Source organism: Antechinus flavipes, chromosome 1, assembly GCF_016432865.1.
Source record: "Antechinus flavipes isolate AdamAnt ecotype Samford, QLD, Australia chromosome 1, AdamAnt_v2, whole genome shotgun sequence".
Classification (NCBI taxonomy): domain Eukaryota; kingdom Metazoa; phylum Chordata; class Mammalia; order Dasyuromorphia; family Dasyuridae; genus Antechinus; species Antechinus flavipes.
Window position 1 is genome coordinate 393,524,795 of NC_067398.1, and position 20,933 is coordinate 393,545,727.

At 34.1% G+C, this 20,933-nt stretch overlaps 1 protein-coding gene across 2 annotated transcripts in view; it reads left to right on the plus strand.

The window, feature by feature from the left end:
* Positions 1-20,933, plus strand: part of ADCY2 (adenylate cyclase 2) — a 596,450-nt gene that overhangs the window by 553,686 nt on the left and 21,831 nt on the right. The window contains exons 20-21 of one of the 2 annotated variants that reach the window (XM_051969830.1): positions 783-941; positions 18,831-18,977. In XM_051969830.1, coding sequence (XP_051825790.1) covers positions 783-941; positions 18,831-18,977 — 306 coding nt within the window. The remainder of the gene's footprint in view (positions 1-782; positions 942-18,830; positions 18,978-20,933) is intronic. The other variant, XM_051969831.1, reaches the window with a different exon arrangement.

The window sequence follows — 20,933 nt, forward strand, 5'->3', positions numbered from 1 at the left end:
AGAAAAAGATTGCTGCATGCTCATCATCTGAATTTGTTTGTCAAATAAATGTCTATTGTGTCAAAAGTGCACCCTCTCTATTAGGCTCAATTAATCATTAATTGTTACTTTCATGAATTTTCATAAAACATGATAAATCACAATGTTGAAAGCAAAAAGTCTATAGTTGGGAAATGCATTTCTACATAGATTTGTTTAAATGATACACTTTATTGAAAACGCTTTCTTATTTGTCTGAAGTATGCTTCTTTAATTCTAATGACAATACATTTTACTTGTCAAAGGAAAAAAAACTATGTGAGAAATGTTTTCCTTCCTCCATGTCCATATTATAAAGCACAGTAAAGTGAGTTTTCTCTGCTAGATGCAAGGTAATTTAATTGAATACATATTATATAGATATAACTATACTTTCTCAGTATCATTCAAATCTACCTAAGAATATACAATTTTGTATTGCCTATTCAGCTGAATAATGTTCACTGGAGGAGATAAGTGGCTGTGATTTTTTTAAACTTTGAATGCAATCCAAAATTTAACATTATTGGTAAATGATGGTCAAATATGGCAGTGTCACATATATGTTTAAACTTTCATAGCAGCTGTTTTCTTTGTGTAACTTAGCCTTTTCCTCTGTGCCATATTGGAAAGCACTTTTTTTTAAATAACAGAAAGCTTTTTAGGGAGGGTGGACTATACTATGTTTTATTTCTTTAAAGCCTATTCACTTTAGCAGAACAAGATGCCTATTGTTTCTTTACCTCTGTGTCCTCTTGTAACAGAATGAATATTACTGTAGGTTAGACTTCCTATGGAAGAACAAGTTCAATAAAGAACGTGAGGAAATTGAAACGATGGAGAATCTGAATCGTGTCCTGCTGGAAAATGTGCTCCCTGCCCATGTGGCCGAACACTTCTTGGCTAGAAACTTGAAGAATGAGGTCAGATATTCTCTGCTAATCAAAATTGGTCATGTATGGGATCATGGTCAAACTTGCCAATGAAAAATGGAAATGGGGACAAGGAGAAGGGAAAAATACTGAACAATCACAAATTTGTATTTTCATTCTATGGAGCATAATATAGTATAGACATAGGATCAGGAGACCTAGGTTCAAATTTTGGCTCTGAAATTTACTGGTGATATAATTTTTAAAAAGTCATCTAATCTATAGGAGTCTCAGTTTCTTCAATTCTAAAATGTCCTGTTTGCATTACCTCTCACGCAAGAGTAGTATAAAGAAATTTTGTTACAAACCTTAATGTACTAAAGAAATATGGCCTGTGAGTATAGCTAAATTCTAGGACCATGGGTCTATTAAGTGCCATGAAATATCCAGTTCAATTTTCTGCCCAACTTAAATCAGGAACATAAGTAGCACCCTGTTTTTCTTTTTATGTCTCTAAGCATCTGGATAAAAAGGAAAAAAAACCTAATCAAACATCTAAGTGTTTATTCCAACTAATTCCAAAGATCTAGATGTCTGATTGCATGCTTATGTTTTTAGCTGGACATTGTATTATAAAGATACTTTTTGAGAATAATTCATCATTGTCCTCTGAATGTTTTACATGTACCTGAAACATCATTGAAATATTTCAAATTTCTTTTCTTCAAGCAATGCACCTAAATTTTTTTTCTTTCATCTTATCCCATCCTTAATAATTGTCTCACGTTAACCTGAAAAAAGTGAGGCATTTACCCCTTCCTTCACTTAATTCAACTTACTTATTTCTATTGTTACTACTGTTAGTATAATTGGGACGTGACTAGTATACAGATCAGCTGCTTTGCTAGCAAACATCATCCAAAGTCTATTTATATAATATGAAAATTGTCCTAGTGATACTAGATGACTGTGAATCTCTCATTAGGCAAGCACCTATTACATATCAAGTATTGTGCAAAGCACAGGAATGTGAAATGGAGTAACTTGAAGATACAAAAGGAAGTTAGCCCCTTGTCTGTAATGTCCAGGCTAGCTTTCTGGAGGATCTCTAGATGGGCTTTGGTCTTAGCAGGAGAGTCACCAAGAAGATGGTCAATGATAAAGTCTGGAGTCTGGAGTCTGTGAGTCTGAGACCAAGCTAGAGCACACACTCATCTCTAGTCGTCTCAGCCCTTAAATACCTTAGTACAATTACATCACTATAGCACAATGAGCATGTGCCAACTGTAGAACCATTACATTACCATATCACACTAAGTACTAAGTATATGTGAACTAGAGAACCATTATCTCATCAGTTACACTGAGTAAACACCTGCTGTAAGTCTCTTTGCTTCAAGCATATTTTTCTTAGAGTTCCCCAATATCTGCAGTCCTCTACATTTCCCACTTTCTTTTGTTTTATAACACAGGTGGCCAAAACCTCCCTGACTTCTTGGGAAGGGAGGTGAGAACACCAAATGGAAATGGGAAGTCAAACCAGATATTGTTAGTATGTTTCCTCTGGGGTGAGGAGTCTTATTTGAAATATATATACATAAATCCATTAGCATGGGAGGTATTATACAAGCACATAGTAATATAACACAGGCTAGTAGTGATGTAACAAACAATATGAATCAACGTCTCAGGAGGTGAAATGGTCAAGCCTACTGTGCCTGGAAGCAAAGGATCTATAGGCTGGACAGTGACAGATTTCATTTCTCTAGGGGATATTTTAGTAGTCCCAGCTGCATACAGCTCTATTCTCCCCAATTGTAATCCCTTTCTCTCATCAAGTTGGTTCTTGGCTGATTGATCATGTTGGCGTACTGAACTTCTAAAGGCTCTCTGGGTGTAACATCAGCTGCCATCATACCCCAAATGTTTTTTGGGGCCAGGAGCCAAGCCCCACTTCCTATTTCCCTGAGTCAATCTACATTCTGATGCCCAGTGGAAGCTTTTGTGGCATTTTGGACATGGGGTTTTGGGTCTTGTTCTCCCACCCTGTTTTTTTCACTTTATCTTTATGCCAACACTGAGCTTTCAAATGCCCTACTTTGTCACATTGAAAGCATTGATGAGTCTCTTTGGAAGTCCCTTGCCAAAAGGGACTCTGTCTTCCCATGTTCAGATCTTGAAAAGTCTGCATCATAGCCTGGGTATACAAGGTTTTTGTGCCCACTATGGCACAGCATCTTATGATCTCCTCTAAAGGAGCATCCTTGTGTAGTCCTAGTATAATCCTTCTACAAACCTCATTAGCATTTTCCTTAGCAAGTTGTCTTATCATAATTTTTGTTGCTACATTCTCACTAATAGTTCATATGACAGCTGTCTGTAGATATCCCACAAAATCAGCAAAGGGTTCATTCAGTCTTTGAGCTATTTTCATGAAGGTTTCCTTCCCTTCTATATTGTCTTCCTGGGAGGGTACCCCATGCTTTGATAGCAACAGAAGCAATTTGCTCATCTGCTACTATAGGGTAATTAATCATCTCTAAAGTGTCTGCATAAGAACCCAAACTGCTAGCTGATATATTAACTCCAGGTTGTCTGTTTCTTTGGGCTTGTATTCTACAAAGTTCACTATACTCAAAAAATCACAACAAGTTTTGTCCAGGTTCTAAACTTGTCTTTGCTATAGATTTCCAATCACTAGGGATTAAAGTTTCATAAGCTAAATTCTCTAATAACATCTTAACATAAGACAATGTAGACCCATAAAGAGTGCAAGCCTTCTTCAGATCTTTGATAATTTCCAGATTAAAAGGAGTATATCTTCTTCTTTCTTGATCTAAAAAGTCAAATTCTTCAATCACAGGGTATGCTTTTATTCTCAAATCAGATATATCCTGTCCTTCCTCTTTAGCTTTAACTAATGTCTTTTGTGATTGTGTCATAGTCGGTGGACAAAACTGCTGCATAGGTGGTGCTGATGGTGTCACTGCCCCTCCCACTCCTCCTCCTTCTTCCACCCATATCCAGAGCCTCAAAATGTAGTGTGCTTTTTCCAGTGCCCCACGTTTAGTCACCAAAATATAATGTCCAAGCTAGCTTTCTGGATTATCTCTGGATGGACTTTGGTCTTAGCAGGAGAGTCACCAAAAGGGTGGTCAGGGATAGAATCTGGAGTCTGGAGTCTGTGTTTCTGAGATTGCACTAGAGCACACACTCTCGTCTCCAGTCCTCTCAGCCCTTAAATACCTTAATACAATTGCATCACTATAGCATACTAAGCATCTGCCAACTGTGGAACTATTACAACACCGTATCCCACTAAATATTTGTGAACTTGAGAACTATTATTTCATCAATCACACTGAGTAAACAACCTGCTTAAGTATCTTTGCTTCAAAGTATACTTTTCTCAGAATTCCTCATATTTGCTGTCCTCTACACCTGTCCAAATCAAAATTTCAAATGATCTGAAAGATACTGTAAAAATGCATGTAGGTATGAGTAGCTTACAGCTTATTACTAATGATTATTTGTGTGTAAAAATTAATGGCACAAAGATGAACACAGAAAAGGAAATAAGTGTGTCTCTCTGGACATTGATATATGTCATACACCATATTAACCACTAGGATTTTTTCATACTTTGTATCTGTCTGTCTCTCTCTTTGTATGCATCCATACACACACACACATGCACACACACACATATATATACATATATACGTATATATATATGTATATATACGTATATATGCATATATACATATATACGTATATATATGTATATATGTGTGTGTGTGTATACATATATATATATATATATACATGAGCAGACAAATAGACAAAGAGGGATAAAAAAAAACCAAAGGGAAAAGAGACATTCACAAAAGAAAAATAAAGAGAGAGAGAGAGAGAGAGAGAGAGAGAGAGAGAGAGAGAGAGAGAGAAAGAAAGAAAAATAGAAAGAGAGAAAGAGAGAGAAACAAATGGGGGGGAAGAATAGAGGGAAGAAAGGAGAGAAAGAGAAAGATATATATATAGTTCCCTGGTCAGGGAACTTGAATCTATGTAGTTTAAGTGGAATTTCTCTAAAAATCCAAAAATTTCCAGTCTTTTTTTGGTAAACTCTAATGGAATGAAAGTGGGCTAAACATTGCATATACATCAGATATTTCAGTACCTAATTTACACAGAAAACAAAAGTGTTCCACTTGTCAAGGAAATTCAGCCTCTTCTTAGTGAAAGCATAAAAATGTTGAAGGTTATTCAACTATTTAAGATAGGAATTACTTCCTCTGAATAGTCACAGGAGGTCTTTAATTTTGCCATTAAATTATTAGGAACAGAGGGCACGCCCTTAAAAAGAAATAATAGGACCAATCTGGTCTTGAAAATCAAAGGCAGTGTCACAGAGTAAACAGCATACTGGATTTGACCCCAAATTCCACCTCTTCAATTTATTGTCTTTGTGACTTTGGGTAGGACACTTTTCAGTAGGCCTCAATTTTTCCTCATCTACAAAATGAGAAATTACCACTTGATATTCTGTAAAGTACCTTCTAGCCTTATGCCCTATGAATGTAGAATAAGAGATTACTGCCCCCCCATATTACTCAATGTTGTTACATGTTACATAAAATTCAAGGGTCATACCTGTCTAGTATGTTTTCTGTTATCTAATATAGTAATATGTGCATATAAAATCTTAAAAACTAATGGTAATGATCATAAGCTCAACTCCTATGTTGATAATAGTGAATAATACAAATATATAGCATAGTGAAATCTAAGTGAAACTAATATCTCCAACATCTCTTAGCTAAGCTCAATGACTCAAGAATATGCATATGCTTTTGTAAAAATGTGCAATTGACTCAATTCATTTGTCATAAAAAATGATACCTTGAAAAATAACAATAATAATAGCTGGGATTTTTATAGCACTTTAAAGTTTGTAAAATGGCTTCTATATGCTATTTTATTACCTTACAACAACCCTACTGGGTAAGTAATATTATCATCCCCATTTTACTGATGAGGAAATTGAAGAAAAAAAAATTTAAGTGGATTGTATAGGACTACATAGCCAATAAGTATCAGAGGAAGGATTTGAACTTAGGTCTTCTTCCACGTCCAGTGCCTTGTCCACTGAGTTATCAAGCTTTGATAAAGCTATTTTTTCTAAAGATTTTGTTGAAGGATATGAAAGTTCCAGAGAAAACAAATGCCCTGTGTATAATTTTCCATTTCTTTAAATAAACACTTCTCTGCTCCTTGTTAAGAAGATCCCCACCCCTTCCTCATACATTCAGCCAGTGATTCCCACCACCTCAGAAACTTCCTTTGTACTCCTTTCCTGATCAGAAATTTCATCATAGAACAGTCAAGAGCAAATGAGCGGCCTATTTGTAGTGTTTCTTTGTAGGAAACAAATTAAATTAAGCCAATAACTGTGTTGTCTCCCAGGAGCACTTGAGAAAAGAATGAAAAAGCTCTTTTTAAGTTCAGAAGCTTTCTCTTCCATATACATAATTGTGTCATGTTATCCTTCATTCAACCTCTGGCTAGGCTTTTCCAGTGGAATATTTAAAAAATCCATTGATCCTTGATACCATATATTGAGACTTAATTTGTCCATCAACAGAAGATAAATCCTCAATAATTTTGAGAGTTTCTATGGCAAAAACATTTCTATTGGAAAATAATGGCAAATGAAAATGTAAAGCCACCACTTAAATATAATCTCTAGGATGTTTTTCCTTTGCTGATCGGTTTTATATTTAACAAAAACCTCAGCTGTGGTTCATCATGGGAAACTAATCTATTTCTCTGGAATTCCCCTGGCATCCAAATATACTCCTGAATACACTTAGCAGGTAGTATTGCAGAGAAATTAATAATAACTCAAGGAATAGAGTTGTTTTGTTGTTGTTGTTTTTGTTGTTTTAAATATAGTGGTATTAGTTCTGATAGCTATATCTAGAATAGGCTCTATATTCCAGTCAAAATGACCTTTTTGTAGTTCTCACAAATGATACTTCAGCTCTTGTTCCTAATGCCTCAAAAATCACTCTCTTCTTATCTCTCTTTTAGAATCTTTTATTTCATTCAATTTAGCAGCTAGTACCTTCCATCATTAAATTACATTATAATTACTTTGTATATATTTAATATTTTCTAATACAACATACTCTCTCCTTAAGGGCAAAAATGGTTTTATTTGTCTCTTTTTCTCCTCAGTGTAGCATGGTAGCTCAGAGTTTGTAGTCACTTAATAAATAATTGTTCATTGATTTTAAGAGAAAATGCCATTAGTTCAAAGTATAATGATATAAGTGTATCATGAATTTTACTATGTTTAACTAAAGATGCTGTGTGAATTTAGACTTTTGAACTAGCAAGCCTTGAATAGTAGATTAAAATTAAATCAGCAAGATGCCACTTTATAATTATTTTTTATGTTTCTTAGACCACTGGATTCCATCTTAAGGGCTCCAACAAAGTATCCATTACAGGTGTATTTTTTTATTCTATTAATTTATAACATTAAAGAGTTGTTTGTAGCCTCTGTTTATCATTTTAACTAGGTAACATATTCAGAGTATTTTTGAGATACTTCTAAAGAGTTATTATGCCCATTTAAAGAGAATGTCTGCTTTAGCTAAACTCTTTAAACTTGCTGGAGTAGTAGACTATTAGGAAAGTAAAAAACTTAATGGAGCCCAGGCCATTTTCAATGAATAGGTTCTTATTTCCTGTAAAAGCCAAGAGATAATGTGTCTTGTTTGTAGAATTGCAAGAAGGTCAATGTCATTGGATCAAAGTGTATGTGACAGGGAGTAATGTATGAGAGAACTAGAAAGTTAGAAGGGAGCTAAATTGTTAAGGACTTTGAAAGCCAAATAGAGAACTTTGTACTTGATCCTGGAAGTTATAGGGTGTCACTGGAGTTCAATTGTGTAGGAAGTAAAATGGACCTGAGTTTTGGGGAACTCATTCTAGTAGCTAAATGAGGTTTGTTTGAAGTGGAGAGAGAAATTGGGGAAAGCAGATCCACCAAAAGAAGACTGGGCATGAGGTGATGAAGCTCTATACTTTTCTTGTCCTACACAACTTTTATCACATACAACCCCTATGAGGCCAAATCTAATAAATTAAAGACCTTCTTGTTCTTTTAGTATCACTGTGTTCCACTCAGATTGTTCATCTGGCATCTCTAATTTTTATAAAGTGACAGAGTCGAGTCCTTTTCTAGAATTACATGTTCTTATAACAAATTTTCATTGTTAATATGCTGACTTACCATGTATTTCCTCAGATTCTATCTACCTTAAATTCGTATTACTTAATTAGTGATTCAGATTATTGTCCATCTACATGCTTAGTAAAAAGTATACAAATGAGGGACAAATTTCACAGTTTATCCATATCGTTATATAATACAGTATAGGTGGAATGAGTTTTATCCATTTCATTTTTTACATATGAATAGCTGAAGGGAAAATTTATTTTAGTGCTGTGAAGAATAGAATGTTGTAAGTGAAAATTCATGAGAAATAAGAAAGAGTTGCAGTTAAGATGATATTGTGAAAGTGACAAAATGAGAGACTGAGGCAAAAGGTAGCACTTTATATTAGCTACCATATTCAGGTTGGCAGTCCATGAGGCATTGATAAAGGGAATGAGACTACATAGAGAAGGATTCAGTAACAAATAAGCTTACCCAACATATATACAAGAGCAACTTTACTTTTATCTGAACTGAGGGGAGGAAGATTAAATACACAAAAAGCGTTTGGAATAGAAATATATTTAAGTCACTAGGGCCTTAAGTTACAAAAGGAAATTATAGAATAAAAGATGAAGTAGAATCACAAGCAAAACATATTTCATCTTTAGAGAGTTAATCATAAAAAGAGATCTCTAAAGTATAAGAATCAAAGATAGGGACCAGAATTTGGTGGAAAGATTAATTACAGATTACTGACACTTATTAGAATTCCATCTTTCTCTGCCTCCTTCATAAAGAAGAGGCTGGGAGAAAAAAAGAAAAAAGTCTAAGAGGATATAATAGAAGGAAATGTTCAATTAATAATAATAGAGAATGTGAATATGAAATCCTATGAAGTTACTAACAATCTCTTAATTGCCAGATTAAATAGTCTTTTCTCAATCCTCAGTCTTCTTGATTTCTCTGCAGCCTTTGATACCCTCTTTACATTCTTCTTGATATTCTCCTTATAAATTATTGTGACACAACTCTTCTCTTTCACCTCCTCCCTGTCTGTCCTTTCTTGGATTTCTTTTCTGAATCTTCATTCAAGTTATTGATATAGCTAATTAGGTTGTACCATATGGTTCTGTTCCAGAACTTTTCTTCAGTGCTTCATTTGGTTGTCTTTGGCTTTCATGATTTTAATTTTCCTTTTCATATTGATGATTCTCAGATCCACCTATACAGCCTAATCTCTCTCCTGAACTCCAGATTGGCATCTCCAACTGTTAGATAGCTTAAACTGGATGTCCTATAAACATCTTGAATTCAACATATCCAAAACTGAACTCATTATTAGTAAACTCCTAACCATCTCTCTGACATCCCTTTTGCTATAAAAGATACTGCCATCTTGCCAGTTACCTATCCTTGCAAACCAAGAATCATTCTCAGTTCCTCTTTTCCTCCACCCCACCCCATTCTATCTCTAATCTATTGCCAAGGCCCATCGGTTTCAGTTTTGGAATATCTCTCATATTTCTCCCATTTCTCTAATTTGAAAATGCTACTTTAGAAAAGACCTTACACCTGTACTATTGAAATAGTTCACTGATAGTTTTTCCTGCCTCAAGTCTCTTCTCACCTCATCCATCCTCCTATCTTTTGTCAAATTGACTTTTCAAAGTATAATTCAGACCATATCACTTCTTCCCACTAAGTGAACTCCAGCAGCTAGCTCCCTGTTACCTCTAGGATTCAAAATAGTCTTCTTATACCTTGTATACTTTTGACCACTGTGGACAATCCAGTGACACTAGTTTTCTTTCTGTTTCTTGAATGACACCCCATTTTCCAAATCTAGGCATTTTCTCTGGTTGTCACCCATGACTGGAATTCTTTCCCTCTTTATCTCTATTTTCTGAATATCTTGGCTTCCTTCAAGTTCAAACTGAAATCCCACCTTCTACAGAAAGCCTTTTGAAATTCCTCCTAATTCTAATACTTTCCCACTATTATCTCTGGTTTATAATATCTTCCCATAGCTTCTTTGTATATAGTGTTTTCATGTTGTCTCTCTTATTAGACTTTGAATTCTTGTCTTTTGCCTTTCCTTGTATCTTCAGGTTTTATCACAGTGACTGGTACATAGTAGATAATCAATAATCACTGGATGAATGACTGGGATAAACTCATCTATAAAATGGAGGAAAGAAGCAAAATCCATCTTATGTTCAAGGGCAACATAAATAATGAAATAATAGCATGCCTATATACATCAAAGGGAAAGTTATAAAATTACAGGAAGAAATAAAGAGAACAAATTACTACATTTGTCTATATCAATGTACTCCTTTCAGAAGTAGGCAAATTAACAAAAATGTAAAATCAAGATTGGGTAGTCATTAATGGATAGAGGAAAAGGAAAAGTTTAATATTAAATGTGATACCTGAATTGTGCTTTGAAAGAATATAGACATTCTATTATTGTTCTGTAAGAAATGACCAGCAGGATGAATACAGAGAGGACTGGCGAGACTCACATGAACTGATGCTAAGTGAAATGAGCAGAACCAGGAGATCATTATACACTTCGACAACGATATTGTATGAGGACATATTTTGATGGAAGTGGATTTCTTTGACAAAGAAACCTGAGTTTCAATTGATAAACGATGGACAAAAGCAGCTACACCCAAAGAAAGAACACTGGGAAATGAATGTGAACTATTTGCATTTTTGTTTTTCTTCCCGGATTATTTATACCTTCTGAATCCAATTCTCCCTATGCAACAAGAGAATTGTTCGGTTCTGCAAACATATATTGTATCTAGGATATACTGCAACATATCCAACATATAAAGGACTGCTTGCCATCTAGGGGAGGGGGTGGAGGGAGGGAGGGAAAAAAATCGGAACAGAAATGAGTGTCAATATAAAGTAATTATTAAATAAAAATTAAAAAAAAAAAGAATATAGACATTCTAATTAATTAATTAAATATCTTTTAGGCACTTACTATATACCAGGCACATATTATGTATTAGGGCTACAAAAAGAGACAAAAACAGTCATTCTGCTCAGAGAGGTTACAATTTAATGGATTCTAAAAGATGAAGATGGAAAATTTATTCCAAGAAGCAAGAACTGTGGCCCATATGAGAAGATGCAAGGTTATGTGTTAGGGACAGGAGGTATGCTTACCCTGAATGGTAAGAGAACTAGATTTGGAGTCAGAGGATCTTGGCACAAACCTTAGAACTGTTCTATGAGTTACAATTGGACAAGTCACTTCCCATCTTGGGAGCTCCATTTCTTCATCTAAAAAATGAGATGTTTGAACCAAATGATCTCTTTGATCTAAAGATCTTCCTACTATCCTACTAACTCTATATTCTTAAATATTTTTAAGGTCCTATGATTGAGAGATAAATGATCTTTGGCAGAGTGCATTTCAAAGATATGTTGTTATCTGTGTAAGTTAAAAATATAGTTTCAAGTAATTACAAAAAAATTCCCTATCCCATGCTATAGAAAAAGTACTGGATTTGAAATCGGAAGACCAAGATTCAAATATAACCTTTGATATTTATTATCTATGTGACTTTGGGTGTATCTCAACCTCCCTAATCCTCATTATTTTCAGTAAACAGTGAGCCTTGAATCAGGAAAATCCTAGTTCAAATCTGGGTACAGAAACTTAATAGCTGTGTGATCCTGACTAAGTCTCTTGAACTCTGACAGCCTCAGTTTTCTTAGATGTAAAATGAGAATATAACAGCACATACTTCTCAGAATTGTTATGAGGATCAAGTAAGATATTTGTTAAGTATCTAGCATAAGACTTGTCACATTTTTTGTGTTTTAGAAAAGCTTAATTTTTTCTTTCCTTCATCAACAAAATAAGAGGTAGAGGGATGGACTAGATGATCCCTAAGAACCTTTCTGTTTCTATATTTTTAATTCTTTACTTTTTGGCAAGGCAATCAGAGTTAAGTAACTTGTCTAAATTCATACAGTTAGTGAGTGTAAATAGATCTCTAATTTTTAGACTTGGATATTTTTAATTTCTCTATCTTCAAGCTCCTTAATCACTAATAAGAAAAGATTGGGCAGTACACTAGATGGCCAAAGGTCTGGTCCTGATGAGAAGGTATAACTTTGGTACGCACCCTGCAGAAAGACCTTTGGCAAATGTGGAAAGAATCTAGTCTTCAAAGAAATCAGATCTGGATAGGAGATCTTGGATTCTAAGACTGAGATGCTACTTGTAACATAATATCATAAAACACCCACTTCCAATATTTTCTTTCTATTATCTTTCTCCCATTGCCCATTCTTTTCCTTCTTTTTTTTCTCTTTTCTTCCCACAATCTCTCCCATTCTAAAGATTTTAGTTTTATTTAGCTTTTTAATTTTTATTTATTTATTTTTACCTAGTGTAAGCATTAGGATGAAGGATTACTTCCAAGCTTTTATCTCTATTGTATTAAGGAAGAAGGAAGCAGCCACATAGCACTGTCAGACAGGGCAATACTCCATAGCTCTTAGTCTATAGGGAGGCACTGTTATTATTCAGACACTCTTGAGTGGGTTAAATGGATGATGCCTTCAGCAGGCTATTTTTAGGCTGCTGAGTTAATATAGAATGATCATTCCAAAACTCATCACAAATAAGACCGTAGAATACTCTATCTTATCCATTTTGAATGAACTCTCAGGCAAAAATCTCAGCATTGACACTGTGCTGCCTGAGCTAATCTATGTGCAAGTAGGTCTTAACAAAAACAGAGCAAGAAGAAAAGACCTGATATCATATTGTGGTGTCTTTCATTAAGTTTGCTTCATTAGTGTGCTTCAACATTGTACAATTTCTCAAATGAGAAATAAAATTCCCCGTGCCTCAAAAGAATGAAAATTAGTTTGAATTAGTTTTAACCATTCTGCATTGCAATGAGTACTGAAACAGATAATATAAGACAATGAGGTGGCACAGGGTTAGACCTGGAATTGGGAAGACTCCTCTCATTGAGTTCAAATCCTGTCTCAAACACGTATGTGATGCTGGGCAAGGGACTTAACCCTGTTCCTCATCTGAAAAACAAAAGATAAAGTAGTAAAGCTATTTTCTACATCTATTTCTAATAACCTTGATGATTTTTTCTTTTTTAATAGTATCTTATTTTTTCAATTACCTGTAAATATTTTAATATTCATTTTAAAAAGATCTTGAGTTAATTGACAATAATTGAGTTAAAATAATATTTTAATAAGATTAAAAAGATTTCTTTGTCCTTCCATTTTCCTATCCCTAAGGTAGCAAGTAATCTGATATAAGTTATACATGTGCAATCATGTTAAACATTTCCACGCTACTCATGTTGTAAAAGAAGAATCCGAACAAAAGGGAAAACCATGAGAGTAAAAACAACAACAAAAAATGAAAATAGTATGCTTTGACCTGCATTCAGACTCCATTGTTCTTTCTCTGGATATAGATAGCATTTTCCATCATGAATCGTTTGGAATTGCCTTGATCATTAAATTGAGAAGAACTAAGTCTATCATAGTTGATGATTGCACTATGTTGCTATTACTGGATATGATGTTCTCCCAGTTCTGATCATTTACATTCAGTTTGTAACAATTTCTTGAGTCAGATAGGGACTGCTTCAAAATTCATATTCCAAAAATTTTAGTGACTCTGTGAGATATATGCCTTCCATATTTTGAACAGAGCCTTTTCTAATTCAATATTAGTATTCATGAACTAGATTGACATAAGAAATATCACTTTTCTTTTGGAAAGGAAACTCATTTCCTTGGAAATCCTTTAGTCATAAGAGCATTTGATTTAGCCTTTTCCATTAGCTGAATACATTTAAATAATTGGTTATATCAATAACAATATTAATGGTTAACGTATATAACTGTTATTTAAGTTTTTATTCTCCAGTACAAATTAATCAAAAGCTTTTTTCAATATACTTTCAAAAATTTCCACCAGGGTTATCTAGGTCTGTATCAAAACACCTGTCTTCATCCTTACCTGTTCCCTGCCATCAGCAGGTTCAGGAGCCAGAAAACATCTGTTCCAACAAGAGTCATTCTAACTATTTGCACCATGTGGAATCTTTTTTGTATGTCCCACTCTACAGCCTGTTGTGTTGTGGCAGGAACATTTATAAAGAACCTCTGGAACAAACATCACAAATAGCTTTCATCAGATTTTGAAAAGACTTCCTTTTGTCATCCAATCCATATTCCTGCCAAAGTCTCCAGGTGGTATTGCTTAAGTATGACTCTGTCTGGGCCAGGCTACTTCATTCTATAACAGCTGAGGCTTGATCAAAATAGGCAGCAGATGTCACTATAGACATTAATGTAATATACTTTGCAAGCAAACTATCCTTAGTCATTTTAATAGCTCCTTAAATTGAGACAAAATTCAATGGTGTCATCACTCTAGCTTGTAAAGAGTTTTTTTGGACTTTCAGTATATAAATGAAAAGTTAACTCTAAATATCAGGTCTGGCTCAAGTGATTCTGCCTTTTATTTCTTAATTGAACAAATTCTCCTTTGCCTAAATTAGCACTAAAGTAATAAATCAGCAGGGAAAAGGACATTTTAAGACCCCCAAGTAGTTTAGCACTGCAGCCACTCATGCAAAGCACTCCAGAAGATTATAGAGTCGCTGAGCCCAAGGACCAATGATCACATGCTGGTAGATCTGTGGATTGCCACTATCTTCATAGACAAAAAAGTGATAAGATAGAAACAGCACTGACCTTGGAATCAAAAGATTTGGTGGATTACAGTACAAGTTCAACTATGAACTAACTCTAGATTGTTACTCAAATATAATATTTACATTTTAAGATTTGTGAACTGATTTCCTTATAGCAGTCCTATGAGATAGTTAAGAGAGGGATCATTATTTTCATCTGTAAAATGAATTAGACAAGATAATCCCTAAGGTCTTTTCTAAAGTTGACATCCTATTATTCCACATAAGTGTTAATAGTGACCATGGAATACACTAATTTCTATCCACTGATTCTAGAGAAATAGGGCAGGATTGGAAGGGGTAAAGTAAGCAGTGACCCACTGTGAAATATGAAAAGGTTGGAGTAACAACAGTCTTTTTAATATTGTCTATTCGATAAAACACAATAATTCAATAAAATTATATTATTCATGGTTCTAGGATCAGTTTTTGTAACAGAGCAAGTCATGTGTATAACAGTGAATGAAGGCTTAAAACTTCCAATGGATAATATCACACAAAAGACAGAACTTTACAATTTTGTCCAGGAGATCCAGATGAATTATCCTAAATTTCTTTAATGACCATTCACTTCATTTCCCCATCCTGATTTTCTTGAGATAGAAGAGTAAATCAATGATCTATTACAAACTATAGGTAGAAGAGTGTATTCTTTTTGGAATCAAGTCATTATTAGAATTTGCAGAATTCTCTAGAATTTTTGGTGAAGTTTCAAATTGTACAAGGGATTTATAATAAACTCCAGAGAAGCTTTGAAGATGAACTTGCTTTTTTTCTTCTCAGTTCCTTTCCCTACCCTATCAATGCACGTGTACGCACAGAAAGAGAGAGAGAGAGAGAGAGAGAGAGAGAGAGAGAGAGAGAGAGAGAGAAAGGAGAGAGAAGGGGGGAGAGAGAGAGAGAAAGACAGAGAAGAAGAGAGAGGAGGGAGAAAGAGAGAGAGAGAGAGAGGGAGGAAGAGAGAGACTCTTAAAATTACTATGAGATATTATGATTCCTTGCTCTTTACTTCCATGGGACATATCCTAATGGCCAACATAAACTGAAGACCCAGAATCATCAAGATCATTCCTAAATGGTGCTCATTATGCTAACTATATCCACACCCTAGAGCAATGTATTAATTGTCTCATAAACATGCAAGACACCCCGAGTGGAAACACACATAACACATACCACCTGCTCTCTCAACTGTCTTTGGTTAAGACCAGACACACCCACAGAACACAGCAACAAAGCAGGGAGAGAAAACAATCAGAAAACTAAGACCAACATAGTCATGCTACCTGAAAACGCCTAGAGCCTTGCCCTCCTTCTCCTTACTCTCATGTTACATGTTATTATTCTGTAGTATAGACAAAGAATAATTTGAAAACATCAGCAATGTTTGAATTTCTTTTTTTCTTCTTTAGAGGTTGCTAAATAGCACAGTAGGTAAAATTCTGGGCCTGAATTAAGGAAGAATTGAGTTCAAATCCAGCCCCAGATATTGAGTGACATAAATCTCTCTACCTTTTTGGTTCTGTCAACTGTAAAATGAGAATAACAATACCCCCTACCTACCAGAGTTGTTGTGATGATCAAATGAGATAAGATTTCAAAAGCACTTAGCACATTATCTGGCAAATAGTTAGTACTTCATAAATGCTTGTTCCCTTTCCTTTTTATAACCTAGTTGATCAAAGGCCTGAATTCAGGTGATGATGGTAGAAGCAGTGAGGAAGAAATTCATATAGACATAGTAGATTCAACAGGACTTGATAACAAGAAGACAAAAGTAAAACAACATTAAGAATTCAAACTTGGGAGGCAAAGTCATGCTACAGGCAAAAGCAGTTCATTCAGAAAGAATGAGGAGGAGGGAAGTGGATAATAAGTATAGCCCTGAGACATGTTGGTTTTGAGGTACACAAGGGATATACAGGTAGATTTCTGGATCTGTAATACCAAGTCCAGTGATACAGATTAGTAATAACATTTAATAAATGTTTCTATAACTAATTATATATACATAATTTTGTTTTATGGTATATATAATTTTATATATGTTTTTTAATTTGCAAAAGCATTTGATAGACATTGTCTCATTCAGTGCTCTCAGCAATCCTCTGAGGTAAGTAGAACAAATTGTATTGTCCCCATTTTACAAATTAAGTTATCAGAATTTAGTGACTTGATCAGATAACAGCTATTGAAATGGCAGGTCTGGGCTGAAGTCCATGTCTCTTGACCCTCATCCAGTACTCCTTTCTATTTAGTAATCACTATTAGGCTACAGAAAGAAATCTTTTCCATTTTAGCTATGCTGTACTAGGCTATATTGTATTTTTCCTTAGGAGCATATGATCCTGAGACATCCATTCTGGTATCAGAACTCCAAAGGACTTTTGTTGTGACTCTGGGCAAGAGAAAATTAAGATTTGCTTTAAACTTTGAAGAACATTGTATTATTTATGGAAAAAGAAGCAAAGCTATTGCCTTGTGTGTTTTGAGAACTTTGATTTTTCAGTATGCATGTAGAGACAGAGTAGAATAGAATACTTAACTCTTGTGTTTTATGTATTTAAGTCTATAATTTAAGGTGATCCAAAGCTGATGATTCAAATCTTGAATACTATTTATGAGCCATTTGGGTTTAATAAGGCAAGTTCTTATTATGTTTAGAGATGGTACTGGACGTCTAGATGTCTAGAGATGTTCAGATGATGAGGTCAAACTACAGTTACGAAAGCTCTGTCCTTGGCCCTACCCTCAGGGGAGAGATTCCAACCTATGGAAGAATGGAAGGAACTTGGAAATGAAGATGGTCTGGACAGGAAGACTACTTCCTACCTTCTTTCACCTCTTCTGTACTTTTCTCTTCCCATTCTTTTTCAGAGACTGAAGAAGCAGGAGTGGGTTAGAATCCCAGATGTGAAGATACCAGTCAAAGCCTCAATGGCTCCTGTCAGAGCTCTCCCTTTAACTAGTATTCTACTTTCCCTGAATATCCTCTTCCCAACTAACACACATACTATCTAGACAACAGACTAGCTGCTTATTCTAAAAAGGAGAAAAGCTAGGGAAGGTTCAGGATGATTCAGGAGGAGAAATTGAACTGGTGACTTTGCTTCTCCCTCCCTCGCTTAAATTCAATTCACTGACATGACATAGCATTATCTTTCTGATATTATGTTTCTCTTCAAGGACAAAAGACAAATAACTATTTATGAACTATGTAATCTTAGGTATTTATAATAATAAACATTTATATCACATTTTAAGGCTTGAAAAATACATGTTATTTCATTTGATCTTCACAATAACTTTTTTAGGTAAATGCCATTATAATCCCCATTTTACAGATTAGAAAACTGGGAATGAGAGAGAATAAGGTATTTGCTAAGTGTCACATAAGTAGTAAGTGTCTGAAACAAGATTTTAACTCAAATCTTCAGTATTCCAAGTTCTGTATTCTATCTACTATGCCACCTACCAGCCCATTTTCATCACCTTCTCATCTGAAAATTTCTTATGAGGAAAGTATTTATAAAGAAACTTTTGTAAATATAAGTTTTAAATAAAATATTGCAATTACAAGCAATTATGTTATTATTCACAAAAGACTCTGAGAAACATCTATTTTAAAAATGTCAAACAGTATAAATAACTAATTTGATGTATTTACTTCATTGTAGATGAAAATAATTTGTAAAAAATAAAATTGTAAAATTTTTAAAATGAGCTTTAAAATGTAGCTAAAATTAATTACAATTTAAAAAGTGTTAATTTTATTAAAAGATGTTTTTCTTTTCATTATAGAAATTGTTTCCTGTTCTAAGCTTAATGATCTCACTTGATCAAATGGAATTGCTTAAGAAATCACTTGCATTTAAACCTTTTTTTTTTATATTTTATGAAACATTTCTAATTTACTGGTCTTGGTTTTCTCTTGTACAGGATTTGTATCATCAGTCCTATGACTGTGTCTGTGTCATGTTTGCTTCTATTCCGGATTTTAAAGAATTTTATACAGAATCAGATGTCAACAAAGAAGGCTTGGAATGTCTTCGACTCCTGAATGAGATCATTGCTGACTTTGATGATGTAAGTGCTAATGTATGTGGAAAACAACATGTGTGAATATAGTAGGAAACCATATTTTCTTAGGAAATTTGAAACATGAGGAATAAGAATTATATTTTAAATAAAATCAATAGGTTTGGAGTGAAAGGAGAGTACTACTGTAGAATTTCTGATAACCAGCACTATAGTCTCCTGCTGGCAGTGATTGATATATCCACTAATCTAAATTTAGCCACTTTGCTATGACAGGATAAAGATGTATATTTTATCATCAAAGTTAATAGGACTGCTGAAATCCATCAATAAAAACTGCCACACGAAGAATGTTATTTATGCTATAAACAGCAATGAAATTTCTAGAAAGACATGAAGCTCAAGGAAAATTTTCTGACAGTGGCTTTATGTGTAAAAGTATAATAAATATATTCTTCACTTTGGCAATTCTCAGATCAAGATGTATATTCCAAATGATTAAGTGATTTGTTGGATTTTATCTTGAAGCCTATATGCAGAACTGCCATCTGTTCTTTAAAATAAAAGTAAATTATGCTCCCTAACTCATCTTTTTATTCCAGAAGGCATAGTACACTCTTCCTTTATACAGGAGTATGGATTTTAGAATTCAAAATGTTATGTGTTCTATGCTAACATTCATTACAATATCTGAATATAAGAAAAAGTAATGTTCTCCATGTCCATATGCATTTTTTTTCATTTCAAGAATACTGTTGATAAATACTTTAACATATTTAACATGTATTGGTCTACCTGCCATCTCAGGGAGGGGGTGGAGGAAAAAGGGAAAAATTGGAACAAAAGGTTTTGCAATTGTCAATGCTAAAAAATTAATTATGCATACATCTTGTAAATAAAAAGCTATAATTAAAAAAAGAATACTGTTGATGCTCCATTATGATGACATATAAAATGTAGTAATTTTAACGTTTGTTGGCATGTAATCTAATAAATCATGGACATATTTTCATATAAAATTATGTATTTAGTCCACAAATCTTCCTAAATTGGGGTAGCTAGGTAATGCAGTAACTAGAGTACCAGCCCTGAAGTCAAGAGGACCTGAGTTCAAATGTGGTCTCAGATACTTAACACTTCCTAGCTGTATGACCCTGGGCAAATCATTTAACCCCAACTGCCTCAGCAAAAAAGAAAAGAATCTTCCTAGATCATGACTACAAGTCCAACAAAGTATTCATCTAGCTAAGATCAAGAGAGATTAAATAACTAGTAATGGAGCCTTATTCCTATGATTCCAAATCCAATATTCTTTACACTGTTCCATCTTTTATATAGATAGAAAAATTTGGAGAGAACTGTGGATTTAGATATAGTTAGGCATATGTAATCTCTCTGGAGTATGGGAAGATTTAATGTTACCAATATAAAACTGAATGTTTCCTCTATAGAACACAAATTATATTTTAATTATGTTTCCAATGATTCTATTAAGAACCTAACACTGATTTCTCACAGTGAGGATAATTGGATAGAGTAAAAGATAAAGGGGATCTTGGTGGGAACATATTCTAGTTCTTCTAATGCCATATTTAATTCCATTCTGCCATTTCTGAACAGGAGCAAATCATTTCAGTTTCTCTCCTACCTTGCTTTCTCCTATTTCTTTCTTTCTTTCTTTTCCTAACCCTTTCACTTTCTTCTCTGTTTCTGCTTATTCCTCTTCCTTAAACTATCTCCTAACTTCAACTACTTTGTATTATATTATTCTTATGAAATGAGGCAGCGAGATAGTATAGTGAATAGAGTCCTGGGTCTAAAGTCAGGAAGACATTCTATTGAAGTCAAATATGACCTTAGATATTTAACCATGTTTGCTTCAGTAACGTTAAGTAACTCCAGTATCTTTGTCAAGAAAATCCCAACTGGGATCATAAAGAATCAGACATAACTAAATGAATAAAAAATAACAAAATTCTTACTACATACATAATTATCAATTTT